General features: G+C 35.3%; 1 protein-coding gene across 3 annotated transcripts in view; it reads left to right on the plus strand.

Annotated features, from left to right (window-relative positions):
• The first annotated feature begins 1,517 nt into the window (after positions 1 to 1,517).
• ddr2a (discoidin domain receptor tyrosine kinase 2a) overlaps positions 1,518 to 17,768 on the plus strand; it is a 31,285-nt gene continuing 15,034 nt past the window's right edge. For all 3 annotated transcript variants that reach the window (XM_077198506.1, XM_077198507.1, XM_077198508.1), the window contains exons 1-2: positions 1,518 to 1,662; positions 14,869 to 14,976. In XM_077198506.1, coding sequence (XP_077054621.1) covers positions 14,871 to 14,976 — 106 coding nt within the window. In that variant the 5' untranslated portion in view covers positions 1,518 to 1,662; positions 14,869 to 14,870. The remainder of the gene's footprint in view (positions 1,663 to 14,868; positions 14,977 to 17,768) is intronic.

A 17,768-nucleotide genomic window follows, 5' to 3' on the forward strand; every position in this document is an offset into this window, starting at 1 on the left:
ACAAATGTGGATGGTTTAGGAATTGGGATCAACATGTGTGATGTTGCTGGGTTTGGCGAGCTGTGACTTGGATTATCCTCGTCGTATCCTGTCAGTTTTGTGCCCTCTAGGATCAACCCATGCAGAAGGTTATTGCCCTGTAGCTGGCTTCAGATAATGACAAGTAACTCCGCGGCCATTCTTTAGGCTTTTAATTATGGTATAATGTTTGCTTTTTAGTGGTAACCATATGAGGCCATGTCAGCATATAGAACTGTTTCTTTAGATCAGTGGAGAAGTTTTGAATTATTGCACACATTTTCTTTTATAACAGTTGTTCTGTATCAGTTTTCCATATATAAATTATTATTGAGTATCCTGTCTATAGCCAAAACTAATGGTGAAGAAAAAAGTTTGGACTGCTTTTCTCATTATCTTGCAGATTGATTTTCCACTATAGAGATGGAGGAGAAATTTAAAGGGGAAGGCAAACTAAATTCAAAGAAGTCTACCTAATAATCACATATTTTTTTTAATAGTTGAAAAAAGATAGGGGTATTTTAAATCCTTACTTTGTGAAGCTCAATTGATAAACAATTCCAGAGTTACAACCAGAACTAACTGATAGCCAACACCTTAGTTCTCAAACAATTGATGTTTTTTTATATAAAAAAAGTTTGCAAATAACAGTTTGCGACATAAATACAAACAAACGTACATTAATTCCTTTTCGATTCATTTTTAATGACTACCTCCTCCTAACATTATAGTGAGCGCCAACACATGGCTGTGGACTTAAATGGGTCATTTAATGGTACATGCACTTTTACAAGTTGATTGTACTGCAAATTGTGTTGGCAGTGCCTGTACACAACCATCATATAATGATAAAAATCCATCCAGTGTTTTTGTTTTAACCTCCTTATATGTATTCCCCTGTCTCAAATTGAGCCGTTTCACCGTGTGACGTCACACGGCACGTGACGCCCCTCCCACGGTTGTTGATTGACAGCAGTGTTTCAACACAGCCCCGCCCTCAGCGAGCTGTCGTCGTAGTCCGTCATTGTTGATACACTGGAGCAGAATGACGTCTAAGCAATTGTGTTGTTCTGTTCTTGGGTGCAATAACAAACACAGAAATCATTTTGATGTTCCCAAATTTGAACCGCTAAAGACGCAGTGGCTGAGTTTTGTTTACAATGGGAATATTCCCTACGATCAACGAAAAAGCGTTCATTTTTGCGCGAATCAATTCTCACCAGACTGCTTTTTAATACTTCCTGTTCTTGTCACTTATCACTTTACTTCTGAATTATTATTATTTATTTTATTATAAATACTGTTGGACTATAAAAAAAGAAAGAATGTTAAAGAAAATCTTCTCTGATTGGTCAAAGGAGTCTGACTTAATTGAAACCTTCTGCATGGCAGAAAGAATTCTGGGACTTTGGCATTTTCCCAAGAATCCTCAGAATGTAACTCTCTCTCTCTCTCTCTCTTTCTCTCTCTCTCTCTCTTTCCTTCATCCAGCGGTGTCTTACATCAGCTTACTGCGCCTGAATTTGAGAACTGAGAGAACTTCGGATAGAAAGCAAAATCCTAGTTTTTATCTTCCTATTACTCATACAGTACTTGGAATTAGAAAAGCCTTGAACAAATGGTTTGAAAAAAGCAACCCAAGCAGTAAGTTTGCATTATGTTTGTATTTTTCTTTGTTTTCTTTTCTTTTCTTTTCTTTTCTTATTTTATTTTTATTCAATTTAAAGAAGTTTTTATTACCTCTGTTTGATTAATGAGAATGTGTATTTGATTGATTGTGAAGGTTTTAAGATGATTTAATGTGCATCAGTGCTGTGCCGTTGTCTTTGTGTTAAGGCTTGCATTGGACAGTCACTGTTTGCATGGCAGACTAAAATAGCGGATAGCAGAGCAACATGATCCAGTGAACTTTTGCAAAGCAGCTGTTCTGAATTTACTTTTTTTAACAAGCCATCATACATGTTCTAGCTTGTTAAATTTCACATTAGTGTACTTAAAGTATTCGATTTTGCTTGAAAATTATACATATTGTACGGTATTAGTTTCGCCTGATGTCCCTCAGGACTTTCTTTCTCATATTTATACAGCTTTGTAAAGTTATAAATGTAGCCCTTTTTGTAGTTGTCAAATTAAGAATACAGTTTTTGTATTATAAAAATGCTTTAAGTTAAGGTGAGGTATAAATAAAGCACAGTACCCCTAAAACGTATTTGGACAGTTAAGTCAATCTTAAATGTAGGCTACACTTCAATGTAAAAAGTTTTTTGATATTTTTATAAGAACGCCTGTCAAGTCCAAAAAAGTTTTAAGCTTTTAAATGATAAAACAGACCGTTCATTAATATTAGTATAGATAAATTATGAATTACACTTGTGGTTACTTTGCTAAAACAATTTTTGGACTTTATACATCCTCTAAAAATTACCTTGAAGCCAACTTGGTTAATCATGAGAAAATGTCCTTTGTTTTGACATTTTTAAGTGTGATTTAACGTCCAAACACTTTTGGGAACACTGTATATCCTCCCACTGTGCAAATCAACCTGGTTCGCGTAGGACGTGGTTCATGAAATCACTACCGGCATTACACAGTGATGACCTTTCCAAGACCTCAACACATGATTTGTCTGAACTGCAAAAAGTCAGTTTATAAACATTCTTAAATTTCTGTAAGCGTTTATGTACGACGATGCTAGAGCTTTGTTTGCAGCCAAAGCTTGTGTGTGCTATATTTTTAATGTTTTGTTCTGATAACAAAAAGGCTATAATGAGGCATGCTACATACTGCATAACAGTGAAGGTTATAGTAATAGGCCTATAGTAATACATTATAAATAATAATTCATATACTTGTACATTACATTCTAATATTTTACTTTGGAACAATGAAACCATTAGTTGAAGTTCACCTTAAAGGGATAGTTCACCCAAAAAAATGTAAATTCTGTCATCACTTACTCACCCTCAAGTTGTTCCAAACCTGAGTTTCTTTCTTCTGCTGAACACACAAAAAAAGATATTTTGAAGAATATGGGTAACCAAACAGTTGTTGGGCACCATTGACTTCCATAGTATGGGGGAGAAAATTCCTACATTACAATGGTGCTCCACAACTGCTTCTTCTAAACATTCCTCTAAATATCTTCCTTTGTGTTCAGCAGATCAAAGACATTTATACAGGTTTGGAACAACTTGAGGATGAGTTAATTATTATCCTTTTAACTTTACATTTGGCTGCAGTAATTTAATATTATGTTTGTGCTTTTTAGATTTGTTTTACATCTCAGTCTACACTGCCAAAATTATTGTTTTCTTCCAAACAAGACTTAAGATATTAAGTCATTTTGGTTCTTGAGTAAATGTATCTTGTTTTAAGAATGTTTAGATATTTGTACTGGAAAACTAGGCAAAATACTAAGAAAGAAAATATAATTATTTTTTTTTGCAGTGTATTTATTTTTGTTCCTAAACAGAGGCAGAAATTGTGTCATCTAAGCTGACCGGGACAAGTTTAGTTCAATTGGCATTAACCTGTCCAATTCATGGGAAGTCAACAAATTGCATTAGTCCCAATGTACTAGAAATCCCAGCTCGTGATTCCACTTCCCAGATCGATGTATTACTGTAAAATCAGAAACGATCTCACTTTTCTCACTGTTACATTGATTCAAGATCTCGATTGTGAGAACAGGAGAGAGTGTTTTTTGCATTGGCACTTTATTTTACAGTACGTTTACTTACAGTATACTTACCTAAGAAAGTACTGGGTAATGTAAGGTAACTACAGGGTTTAGGTGTAGGTTCAGGATTAGTACTTAGTTATTACACAGTTATTGCAATTACTATAATAAGTACATAGTATGTTCATGCTGGAACAGGACTGTAAAATAAAGTGATACCTTTTTTCTTAGTGTGAAGAACATTTAGAAAATCTAAAGAACCTTTTTTTCACTATAAAGACCCTTTTGTGGAATGGAACCCATATTTTGCAGCTGATTTATATCTTGTATTACGTCGGCAGACTGTTTTCATGGTATCATTTTCCACTTATCAATGGTATCAACTTAATCACATATATTTAAAAGTTGATTTATGGTTTTTGATGAGACTGATTATGGCAAGTTAAATTGTTCCCTCATTAATGTATATGTGCAAATCTGCTCTTTTGGAAATATATGTACATTGACTTTTTTTTTACTAAGAGAGCGCCCACTGCTTGCTTTGAGTCTTGTATGATTCATGCATCACTTCATAAACTGACTGTTGCTTTTCAAAAAGGAAATAGAAAAGTATTTTTCCACTGGCTAGTTGCTGCGTTGTTAGGTGTAATTTAAGTCTGAAAGCTCAGGAGAGAGTGTATGTTACATTCCAGTGTGTTTTGTGCAGGTGCACAGATGAAGTTCACCATTCAAACTATGACCCATTGGACCAGATAGCTTTACATGGTAAATAGCACTCTAAAAGTCTGAACGTGATCTTCAGCTCTAACTTAAGAATTCTAACAGCTGACTGCTTATTTTATTTTAAATCATTTTAAATTGCATATGATTGTGCAAAGCCCCAAGGCTCTGTTGTCTCACAAAGACCCTTTCAAAAACCTTTTTCATAACAAATAGCTATTTCTTTTTTCAAAGCATTTTCTCACCATCTAATATTAGCAGACTTTATTTTATACTGTTTGTGGCCTTGGATTCTTTAATTATCTAATAGCATCACTATGCAGTTATGCTAACTACAATATATGACACCTTAGTCAGAATTACATTTTCATTCACCTGTGCTTTTAGGTTAGATTAAAAACATTTGCTTATCACAAAACCTCATGATTCTGTAACATGTGTCGTTGCACTTGCATCTGTTTTTGCTATCACTTGGATCTAATTCTGCTGGAACTGCCATTTACATTTGGATTTAGGTATTTCCATGAAAGTAAAATATCTGCAATGCTATGACCATTGCTTTAGGGAGGAATGAAAGAGGTTTCAAATGAAAAACACATGGTCTTTTCATACCTAAATTTACAGGCGTGTGAATATCAGCCTGGCGAATAAGATCCATTAACGTTGAATGCCAAATAAAATGCACTATTTTACACTGTGAAAAAGGATCTGATGAATAAGTTATGACAACACGTGTTTTTACATTGCTTTAACTCATCAAAATAAGTTAAGCAATTTTCAACTTTTTATACAAGTTATACAAAATTCAACTCAAATTTTTAAGTAAGTTTAAGTTGATTGTACTTAAAAATTTAAGGCAGCAATTTTTTTGACACTGTAATTGGGCTCATTTGAAGCTTTGACAAAGAGATAAACTCTTATAAAAATGTTTGGAATGAATGTCCTTGTCACAGTTATGTTCACTAAGTCTAGGGTACGTTTACACGACAACGATATGCTTAAAAACGGAGAAGTTTTTCCTTTGAGTTTTCTGAATACAGACAACACCATTGTCAAAACGATCCCCATTCACACGGATCCGCAAAAACGACTGAAAAAGCTGCATTCTGCTGCCAAGTCGTTATGGCGATGAAACACTACGTTATATGCATGTGCATGACATCCTCGTTTTCACAGATTCGCTGTTTTGTTTTTTACACGGAGACCATTTTCAAAAACATACACTTTGAAACCCGTTTTCTAAAGTTTGCATTTTCAGGCAATCAAAATGCCGTTGTTATGTAAATGAACGGCCAAAACGCATATTGTTTACGTTTTTAGCTGAAAACGGTGTCGTGTAAACAGACCCTTAGTTATCATGGACTTTTAGTTTGTTTTCATTCATCTCATGTGTTCCTTTGTTTGATTTTCCCGCCACTCCACACACTATGCTTACTGTTATCATTTATTCTGTTCCGATGCACGTAATTTAATTATCTTGTTTGAGTCACTTCTTAAGTTCTTCCATCAGTCTTTCAGTGTTCGTTCTCTCTTACGTTTAGTGTGTGTGCTCTGCCTTTTGCCATTAAACTTCACGTTGGAACTCCACTCTTCACATTTGTCTGTTTGCCTGCAACCACCCGTGACAGTCCTGAAGTGGCACGAATGGTTAAACTCCACCGAATATTTAAATACATTATTATGAGCACTGCCATCATTTTTACAGCATATGATTAAAATCTTGACAGTTATTTAGTGAGGCTCTAAAGCGTAACCGAAAGTGCACATAGTCGTCTTGATAGGTGCCATTTGAACAGCCCTTCACTGTCATTTTCTGGTTATTTGGTTGTTTAAGTGCCGAACCCAGATCTTGGAAAGCTCTCGCTTACAGTGCCACAAATTGAAACCATATTTTGACACTGATGTGTGATGATATTTAATTGAGGCCTTTAGATAATGTATGACCTGTCTGTCCTCCAATCTATGTGAAGCTGTCATTAGCTTCTCTGCTATATTCAATAATGAAAGACTGATTATCTAGGAATTGTTTATGTCCAGAACAAAGCTTATATGGAGACTATTAAACCTGCATAATATATAATATTGTAAATTATTGTTAAAAAATATATTTTTGTGGGGAAACAAAATAAGTGTGACACAAAAATATTTAATATAATATTATAATATATATTAATTATTTTAAAGACAATTATTTTAATGTAAGCATCATATATGTAATTATATTAATATGATACTCCTTTTCAGTCTCTATCCACCAAAAAGTCCTTGACTTGAAAAATAAATGCTCTAAACATTATTACTATTCATGACTCAATATCCTCAATGTTTCACAGGAAAAAGTGCATAAAGATAAAAGCTTTGCATATAAAACGCGATTTACTCTTAATTGCTGTGGTTTTCAGAGCACTTACCTGTAAAATAAAAGAAAAATTGCTGTAAAAATGGACCAGCTTTTGCTTAGATACTTGTTGCGATACCTTGCTGTGAGCCCCACCGTGCATTTAAATTCAAAGAGCACACTGTGTCCTCATTGCAAAATCACTGACACTATTTTTGACTTTCATTTCCTTTTTCCTGATATGGGCCTCATGCTGTTTATGAGGTAACCAGGCTCTGTGCGAGGCCACGTTTTACTTGAAGTGATCTACACCTATCGCATGTGAATCATGTTGAATAAACATTTGAATAAAGTGCCTAGAAGGCGGCGTGTAACGTGTAATTGACTCGTTTTGCCAGGTTGAACTGAAGAGCCAGTATTGTGGTTTGGAATCAGCTAAATCCAACTATATTTACACTAAGAGGTCTCGCGAGGGGCACAGCCTTTTTGTGCACTATTGGCGCTCTGTGCTGTGAGGTGTTACATTTAATAAGTTCCTTCAAATCACTGATGGTTTCTCTTTAAATACTGTTATCAGATAAAAAGGTGTTTGTTTAGAGTGATTTTCTGGAATTAGTATTCTAGTGTGTTACCGAGAGTCTGTTTATGATACGGAATTACTTTTAGAATGATTTTTTCCAGCTGATTAATAATAAAAACATTGACAGCTAATCAGAATCTATTCCGCTTTGAAGAGTTCAAACGTTTAAGTGGGCAAAGAGATATATCTTTTGAGATATCTCTTTATAAGAGAGAATAAGCAGAGCATTGTGATTCATTGGTGTGGAGGCTAATATCATTATGGTTATCTTTATAGTTATCGTTCTTGGTGTGAACGGCCCTTTAATCATATTTGAAAGAAATCTTTTTAATGGCTATGCTCATTGCTCTTTGCAAACTTGAGCCCTCCAAAATGTTTCTTATTTCATATAATTAATCATCTTGTTAAAAACTAATGCAAAGTTCTTGTGAGGCTATTTAAATACTCAACTTTTAATTTATTTGAAGCATTTTAATGTGAAACCTTTTTCAAGCTTTTGATATTTTACTCACAAATTATTTTTCCTTATCCACCATAACTAGTGAAATTTCAGATGACACTTAGGATGACTATGATTAATTTACACTTATTCTTATGGCTGACACTTTCCCCCCCAAAGTGGCTTGCAATATGCATTTTATGAGTCCATGTATACCCTGGAACTGACCTATGACCTTGTCATTACATGGCACTATGCTATTCCAGCTATGTCTATTTTATCTATTCCAATCCTAATGTAATAAATACAAGCTTAGATAATTAATTAATTTTATGCAAGCCTCTTTGTCTGAATCAAACAGAACTTAAAGGTCCATATACACTGAAAGTGGATCTCCATTTGAGTGTTAGTAGAACCATCATTTTATCTAAGATGGCAAAAGGTTTGTTTCTCAAAGATTCCATGTTGTAATGTGGAATATTCCTCACATTAAGATACTTAAACAAATATAATAGGGAAAAATATCATGATGGATCTTCTTTATGTTGGTGTGGCAGATGTACTTTCACAGAGAGACAGAGGTGCACATGTGGGAGACACAGATTTGAAACTGCCCAATGTTGTGTATGTAGCATAGTGGCTGAAACTCAGTGCTAGACAGTTATTTGTCCAAACCTCTTCAGGGAGATTCTCACAAGTGTACAATATTTAACCTACCGTTCAAAGGTTTGGTCGGTAAGATTTTTTTATAAAAGGAATTTTTTTTTCAATTTAATTATTGTTACAATTTAACACTTTTCTATTTTAATATTTTTTAAATGTAATTTATTCCTGTAATGGCAAAGCTGTATTTTCAGCAGCCATTACTCCAGTCCGTGTCACCTGATCCTTCTAACCATCATGCTTTGGTGTTTAAGAAAAATATCTTATTATTATCCATGTTGAAAGCAATTGTGCTGCTTAATGCTTTTGTGGAAAGCTTGATCATTTTTTTTTCAGGGCTCGTCAGTGAAAAAAAACAGCATTTATTTGAAATAGAATTGTTTTTAACAATGTCATAGTCTTTACTTTCCTTTTTGAACAATTTATTGCATCCTTGCTGAATAAAAGTACTTTTTAATTTCTTTAAAAATTGTATCGTACCCCAAATGTACCCCAAACCTTTGAACAGTGTGTGATTTAAGTACTTATACTTTTAATGCAGACTATATAAGTAATAACGTCTTCTTTGAAGCATGAAGTATGAAGCATGGCAGGTGATTTAGAAAGCTACAGCTGGAGCTTTCTTTTACAATTCCTTCGAGTCGCTGGTAAAATGATTTTAAACATTCCAATGTACTTGAGTGCCACAAATGAGAAACTTTAAAAGTTGCTAAATATAATGTGTCAGTCTGTCTGAAAGTCTGCAATGTCTGATAATTTAAAAACCATATTCTGAAGTGGTTGGCTACTTTGTCTTCTCAATTTATGTGATTAGGTCATGACAGCTTCATAATGCAGTATACCACTAGCGTACACGCACCGACTGGTTTAAGAGACAAATCTCTTGTTACTTCCCCCGTTGTGCCCCGTCTACCCCTGTCCCCTTCTATTTGTCTCATCTGGCTCCTTGCAGAATCACTGTGTGAACGACATGACACGTGAAATTTGAGGAATGGCCTCGTAGGGCTGGTACCAATTTCAAACTCCACAGGCCCTTTAATCATATATTATGTGTAAATGTGTGGAGCACATATGAATGCTTCAGAGGCAACGGTCCAGTAATTCCATATGTTTACTACAGTCTCACTGTGACCTAGATCATCTCTGTTCACACTCTGCCTGAAATATGTTCATAAACCGAGGGACCTCACCTTGCTATGTATGCTTCTGTGCAGTACAGAAATACCTTTTGAAATGCCTCTGTTGCATTAACTTACGATCTTAAAAGATATCTCTGAAGTTGATTGTTAACGAAGTGCTAAAAGTGTTTTGAACTTGGGAAAGTGACTTTGGGAAATGCTGGCATAATAACACACCAAAGAATCCTCTCCCCACTGCGTCGTAACCCCGGTATGCACTGCAGCGGGTAATTGAGGGTCCTTGTAACCCAGGTCATGACTGCGCTTTACCCTGTGTGGTATCCCCTCTGCTTGGGAGTTCACAGAGAGGTTTGCAGAGTCACACGTGTTAACCAAATAGGGTTGTCCCTGGGGAGACAAAGCACATTTATAAGAGACACAATAAAAAGGAAGAAGTGAGTTAGTTGTTTCTCATTATTGAGCTCTCAAAGCCCGGCAAAACTACACCAGGGTTCTTCATTGATTGTTACGCAGTTCTTTCGGGCGGTGGGGGGGGGTATTTTATTGGGGGGGATATAAGCAATAAGCCCCCAAGAAGTCGTGGTTTATTAGTGACCTCATTGTAAATGTGGTTTAAATTACAATGCACAATGCAGGGCCTACATATACCTAGCAAGATTTCATAAAATAAACAAACTGCAGTAATATAATAATTCTTCCACCAAGCAATGTGGTCCTTATGCAACATTTATCATGTTTATGAAGCAACACAAATACTCCACAACACACAGCATTAGCACAGTAAAGGCCCGATCACACCAAGAATGCTAACTATAAAGATAACTATGATTATGTCATGACTACTCTCAGAGAGATTGGTGTGGTAATAGAGAGATTGGCATGATAAATTATATGACAATGTTAATGTATTTGGTCTTTGTGGAATAGATCTGCTACGTTGCTGCAGAGCAAGTACTGAGAATTAGGCTACTACTGCCAATAGATCCACAGAAATTGCTGTGAGCATTTAAGACATGCTGCTGCTGCTGCACATGTAACATACATGCATGTAACCCCCTGTACCAGCTCTATACAGGTGGAGCTGGGGAAGGTGGAGGTTTTCTGAAAGCACGCTGCAGACTGCTAACAGCAACTCCTACATTCTACGCCATGCGTCGTCACATTACTCTTTTGGTGTAAGTTGACTTGCGTAGGACAGTCTGTCGGAAGCTAGTTATTTTAGTCGATAAAGTTTTGAATATGGATATTATTCTTACACGAACGCTTAGCTTCACTTCAGAAGACCTTTATTAACCCCCGAGAGCCATTTCGAGCACTTTTATCATGGATGGTCGGCTTTGATGGACTTCCAGAAAAATATACCCATTGACTCCCATTATAAAGCTTGGAAGAGCCAAGTGAACTATCCCTTTAAGGACGAAACCATCTATTTTATGAAATGCAATTCAATTCAGGCACTCTTGGTGTGGCAGATGTGTTCAAATACTTTGGAGCCACTTTGTAATTTAAATAAAGGGCAAATGCTAATTGCACTAGTCATGATGCTAAAGTCACATTATTAATCGCAACCTTACGGAGTTCCTCTGATTAGCGTGGTCCATATGGTTGCTTCTCACCTTAGTTGTTGAAAGGGTGTTTTGTACATTGAGTCTATGAGGCCTTTGACAATCTTTTAAAACTTCTTTAAAATGCTCAACCTTAAATGAGGCAAAAGATCACACTGTATATATGTTCCAATCCTGTGAGGAAAGTTTTGTTTGGCTGATGATGAAGACTTTTCTTGGCTTCTTAAGGCATCCAGCAGAGATCCAAAATCACTTTTGTTCCAGCCTTTAAGATGAACTTATATAACTTTGATAAACATGTATGCTGTTGTTTTAATTACAAAATGTATGTTCAGTTCAAAATATTTCCTAGAGATACAACAAGGTTTGGTTAATGAAGACGTCACTGAAAATTAAGCTTTTCTAATTTTTGCTTTTACAATTTAGCACTTTACGGGAGATTGATTGTAATTGATAGTACAGTTTACTAGATATTGTGTATCGAAATAAACAAATTCACTCTTTTCCATTCAATTACAATGAATGGGCGCTATGACAATCTTTGTAATTACATGGAAAATAACTTTGGGGGGGGGGGGGGGGGGGGCTGTCTTCAAGTGGGTTTCTAATGAAATGAGGATAAATTGATAGTCTTTGTGTCTCTTCATGTTACATTACACATCATGAATCATGTGTTGAGAACTTTCAAAGAACCAGGACAGTCATACACAGTCAAAACCAGTGAGTTATCCTGAGCTTGTTTACAATCCAGCATGTACATCTAATTTTCTCCATTATATGTAACGCAAGTTTAATTTTTGTCTGCTGCATCTGTCTTTAGAAAAATAAATATAGTTGACTGATTGATGGAAACAGTCATGTTTTGTAGAATATATCCTGAGTCTTGACATATCATTCTCCTAATCATTTGTCAAAAGCATTTCTGTTGTTCGCTGGTGTTTGAGAACATGCATGTTGTGTAATAATCAGCGAGTACTGTTTCATAGCATGATCAGTTAAGGGGGAAGTGACATTTTCACTTAACTGGTCATTCATACTGGCACTTACACACTCTCTGAGGTAACGTCTGACCCACAGACAGTCCACATCCCCTGGTCAGATTTTTTCTTGGGATGCCAGGCCAGAAACATACTCTGCAAGGAGGTACGTGCAGACATGAATGCTCATTCAATGCACTGCAAATGAGCTATCCCAAAACAAAATACTCAAGAGGCGATAAAGTTACATTCAAATCAAATGTCTGTGCCATTATTCAGGTTAATCACTATAAACATGTTCACGGCCAATGTTTAATGCTGAGAATGTAATTTAAGAAAGAAACGATGCATGATCAAGTAAGTGTTTGCATTAATTTGTGTTTTACCATTAACTAAAAACAGAAACCTTTTATGCGTTTTGTCCATTCAATTACATGACATTGGTGTTTTGGGGGCCTGAGAACATAAGCTTTTGAAAAATGGAAGGTTTTGAAAACGATACCGATATTGTCTTCGTGTAAACTACAAAAACGCGAATGTGTGAAAATAGTGACGTCATGCACAATCACATTTGATTACGTGTTCAGTATTGGTGTGTAGTTGTTTTTTTTTCAAAATAGTTTCTCATGGGGACGGAAGCTATTTTCAACATTTACAGGGGCTAGTCGGAGATTTTATTGCATCCAAATCCAGAATGTTCGTGTTTTTTTCTCCCACCACCCATGTAAAAATCCCCGGCCGAATTACCTACCATTTTTTTACAATCACCAAGGTCGTGTAATAATTTAATTGCCGTCCTAATCTCTGAGTTTACAAGAAGAAATCATTTAAAAATTCACTGTTTAGATCCTTTTTGACCACTGCGGAGCACTGCATGATAACTGTTGCACTTCACTCTAATTTGCATGCATTTTAAAGATGTACACTTTTATTACTAAAAGGCTGGAAAGTATTTCAAATAACAATATTTCATCACTGCTCCACCTCAGTAAGTGGGAGCTGTTAAGAACAAAAAGGAGAAAGTGGGGGGGGGGGGGGGGGGGCATGTAAACATTTGGAAAGGGCCGTTACTGTGGCAGCAATGTTATATAAACATTTTTTTTTAAATATGTATTACAATTATGGACCTATACATTCAAAATATAAACCAATTTCCGTTAATTTTTTAAATGACATCCATAATTTTGAGATAAAATGTAAGACAGAAAACCATTTTATTAAATTAAATATGAATTTATTCTATTAATCCAAGCATATGACATTTTATTTACAGCAGACAATCATGTGACTGACCACAGTTTTTTTTCCTGTTTCTGTTTACCTGAGTTCTACTTTCTTGTTTGTTTCCATGGTTTCTAATTGAGTTACACACCTGTTCACTGTTCTGTTGACTATCTTCCCTTGTGTATTTAAGCCCTGAGTTTCCCTTAGTTCCTTTTTCAGTATTAACGTTATGTTTCATGTGTAGAGTTTACTTTCCTGTTGTTAGTTACACATATTTTTAATTGTCTTCCTGCGTTTGTGCATCTATCTCTATGGATTATCTACACAGCAACCTGTAAAAAATATAAATGCGAACTATTAAAGTACCCTTGTGAAAAAGAAGTACACTTTAGCATACAAAGAGTACTTATTAAGGAAATAATACTTTAAAGAATATACTTAAGTACAAACTGAAAGTAATGTTTTCGGACACTGAATTGCATGTAATTGCTATTAATTTCATAATTTCTTAATAATACTTTTAAAATACAACTGCACATTCACTTATTCAAAAAGGTAATAAACTTTGTTTTGAACTTATACATGTTTATTAGTAATATCTAAGCATACATCTCATGTCACAATATTATGGACTTTACAATATCATTTCACTTTACAAAATAAGAATAGGGTTTTTGCAATATTCTGTTTTGTTCTAAACTTTTTTGAAGCATAATTTAAACAGAAGCATCTGCATACTTAATTTATGTAAATATGAATGTTAAGATGTGCTGGCTAGTTTTTATTGTGTGTCTGTGTTTGCTCAAAATTGTATGTCCATAGCAGACCTTCATAAAAGATTTAATGGTCAGCACTTGAAGTAAACCCAGTGAGCAAGTATTTCTCTTTGAACTCAGAGACTTTGTAAATGTTTTCAACTCCAGCCACAATGCCTTGTGAAGTTTTCCCAACAGTTGTTGCTGTTCTCAAGTCAGTATAATGAATTATGGAAATTCCATTATGCTCTGCAGGCAATTATTGCATTTTTATTGACCAAAATAAAACCATTACCATTGCATATAACAACAACATGATTTCCCTTAAACTTGTGTCATGGCTCAGTGCCTTTTTGTAATGAAAGAATAACAACTGAATGAAAGGATGAAGACCAGCCATTGACATGAGCATTTGGACAGCATCATGTGTTGAAAAGCACTCTATTGCTGTTTCAAACTTGAATGACTTTCTTTCTGCGGTGTAACACAAAAGAAGATGTTTAAGGAAGGTTTTGGCTTTGGCTTTCATTGTACGGAAGAAAAACACTGAGATATTCTGCAAAATATCTTCTTTTGTGTTACACTGAAGAAAGAAAGAGGGTAAATATGAGGGTGAAGCCTGGGCTGAAATTTGCTCAAGGGTTGATAAGGTTAAGCTGATTCCTCTCTTAGTTGGGTTTTATTTAAGAGAAATCATGTTAGAGCAGTTCCTGGATATCTGTGGTGAAATGAAGTCATGAGTTTTTTCTAACCGTGTGTCTCCTTCTCCAGGAATGATAGTCCCATCTCCGCCTGAGATGAAGCAACTTTGGAAGATACTCTTTCCGCTCCTTATTCTCCTTTACCTATCAGGAGCTGTCAAGTCTCAAGTAAATCCAGGTATTTATGGGTTTTTTTTTTCATTGTATAAAATGAGATTAAATGACTCAAGCTGTAAACTGCACAATATAAAGTCATTCAGCTGATCATTTTATCCAAAGCGACTTTGAATTGAATGGCTTACTCAACAGGACGATGATGATAACTCATGAATTTCAGAGTTTGAAGGAACTCAATACCAAATCTTAACTAGTAGTCTACAATATTATATTAATTGAACTACATTTGGTGACATAAATTTGGTGACATAAACTCAAAAACCTTTTGAAAATGTATGAGACAAGTCGCTATGGAAATCAATCAGTTGTTGTGGTACCACTAACAGCATGTGGTCACAATCTCCGATTTATTGTCCATGAATGTTACGTTTTTTCTGAAAGTCAGTTTGCTGCAAATTGCAATGCTATTTTTGACTAGGTTTGAAACTAGCAGCCTTGTACTGTAGTGGTGATCAGTCTAAGATTGAGGTCTGAATAAGGTTTGGAAGATGCCCAGGTTCCATTCTGGTTCTCATGGCTTCTTCTCTTTTGTCTGTGTCTTTCAACTCTAGCTTTTTCTCTCTAGCATGGGTGGTTTGTGGGGAGGAAAGTGTGATGTCAATGTGAGGTTCAATTATATTTTACAAGGAAACCAGAAGCCAGCTCATGGTGAGCAGCCGTACAGTAGGGACTAAAGCATAAGTCTGGAAAGCAGACCACCATATACCACCATGGCTAGAGACAGTTTCTTCTGGGATCCCCCAGGATGAAAACCACACTGGGCTCTTGTACTATATTGGGCTGTTCCTTTATGAAGCAGATGAGTTTGATTAACCAAGGTAACATTTCTTCCTTCCTCTGGTCTTGTGTCAGTTTCTGTTCCATATTTTAAAAAAATGAACGGAAGGCATGACATTAAAGCCTAACATTGGCACACGCCAATGTAATGAGGCAAAAAATGTGCAATAAAGGCCATGTTCTTCAATGGTTTATTTTGAAGCCATATTGTGCTTTAATGTCGTAGAGGATGATACCAGTTCCTCCAGATCGTTTAATTGTCGCTTTGCTTGGTCAAACTACAAAGTAATGTTTGGCCTGTTTCAAAGTAAACATGGAATAGCCTATGTAAAATGGTTTGTTAAAATCCTTCTGTGTGGTTTATGTAAAGGGAGTCTAAATTGTTTAAAAGCCTTGTGGTACATGCAAAATAACAGAATTGCACTCAGCTTTTCTGTTGCTGACGGAACGCTCTGGATTGTTACTTTCCGGTTTGAAAGTGTCAGAGAGAAGTGGGTTGAAGCATGAGTTGTCCTGCCAAGCATTTTCACCCCAGAATCAAAAGAAAGAAATGAGGAAATAAAATTATGTTTTGCATGAGGAAAAATATGCTTATTGTTTGGAACATTAAGATTTTAATTTGGGACATTATTTTCATGACAATTAAAGTAAAAAATAAATCTCACTCTAATGTAATAGGAAATAAAACTATACAATGTTTAATTAATTTACATAAAGTATTTAAGAATCATAATTGAAAATTATTAAACAAATGAAAACAAAATCCATCCTTCCTGCCTTCCAGAAACATGATCTTGTGAAATGAATCTTAAGAAAGTCTCATTCGAGTTTCTGTGTAAAATGACTCTAATGGTCCTAAAATAGGCACAAAAACATGGAATTATATACTGTACTCTCTCTATATATATATATACAGTATATATTATAAATGTATATATTATAAATTTACAATGACATGGTGGAAATAATTATGTTCACCATTCATTTCCACCTGGTAATGATGTAAGTTTTTCTTCTTCTTTTTTTTTTTTTTTTTGCTTTACTGATATGAAAATGTCACAATGCAAAATATCTCTCTTATTTATCTATTTGACATGACTTGACATTTTCATTAGATTCATTCATCAATGAAGGGTGCCTCCTGTGCCCTTCAGATTGAAAATACAGATTTATAATGAAATGTTGGAAATAATTATCACAACATGCTCACCATTCATTACCATCTGCATGTTGTTTTCGTTTTGTGTTTGTTTGGGGTTTTTTTTTTTGTGCTGTGCTTTACAGTTAGGATCAATACACTACAGTGATTTGAAACACTGTCTTAGCGATATATGATTGTTGCCGCCTAATAGTATTACTTCTCATCACTGACACAATCTAAAAATCTTCAGTTTAGATTGTTTTTTGTACAGGTTGGGGGTTAGAAAGGAAAGAACACCATGCTAAAGGAGTGGTGAAATGTAACAGGATAGAGTCCATCACTCAAACCTCATTGAACTGCATGTGATCTCTGTGTGTGATGTGACCTTGCTTTGAGTTTATTATTGAATGTAGCAGGAGCGCAAGCATGATTCTTTACAATGGATTCAACAATCAGACTGGAGTCTGTGGCTTGTACATACCAGACATTTTGACAACAGGAAAGAATATCGAAACAGCTTCTATTTCTTACTTTTTCTTTTCTTTTTTTGCTCCAAGGCTTTGTGTGTTTTTCAGATATTTGTTTCTGCAGCTCATATGTCACGGCGGCAGACTTTCTCACATTTACAGTTTGATCGTTTTGGTATTCAGCTAGTTGACCTTAATGTTAGTGACAGAAGTTAATGACAGTGTTTCAGATAAATTGTATAAATTGTTGCTTTCCATTCGTTCCAGGAGAGAGATGCTGTAACCTCTTTAAATATCAGTTTTGCTCCTTCATATTTCCGCTGGAAATAAAGCCGCATTTTTTCCTACTTCTGGAAAAGTGTGTTGCTGAACTCAGTAGCTATGAGATCTCCACTGCCAACTTTCCTC

Source organism: Siphateles boraxobius, unplaced genomic scaffold, assembly GCF_051911475.1.
Source record: "Siphateles boraxobius isolate OS27281-9 unplaced genomic scaffold, OSU_SipBor_1 41, whole genome shotgun sequence".
Classification (NCBI taxonomy): Eukaryota; Metazoa; Chordata; class Actinopteri; order Cypriniformes; family Leuciscidae; genus Siphateles; species Siphateles boraxobius.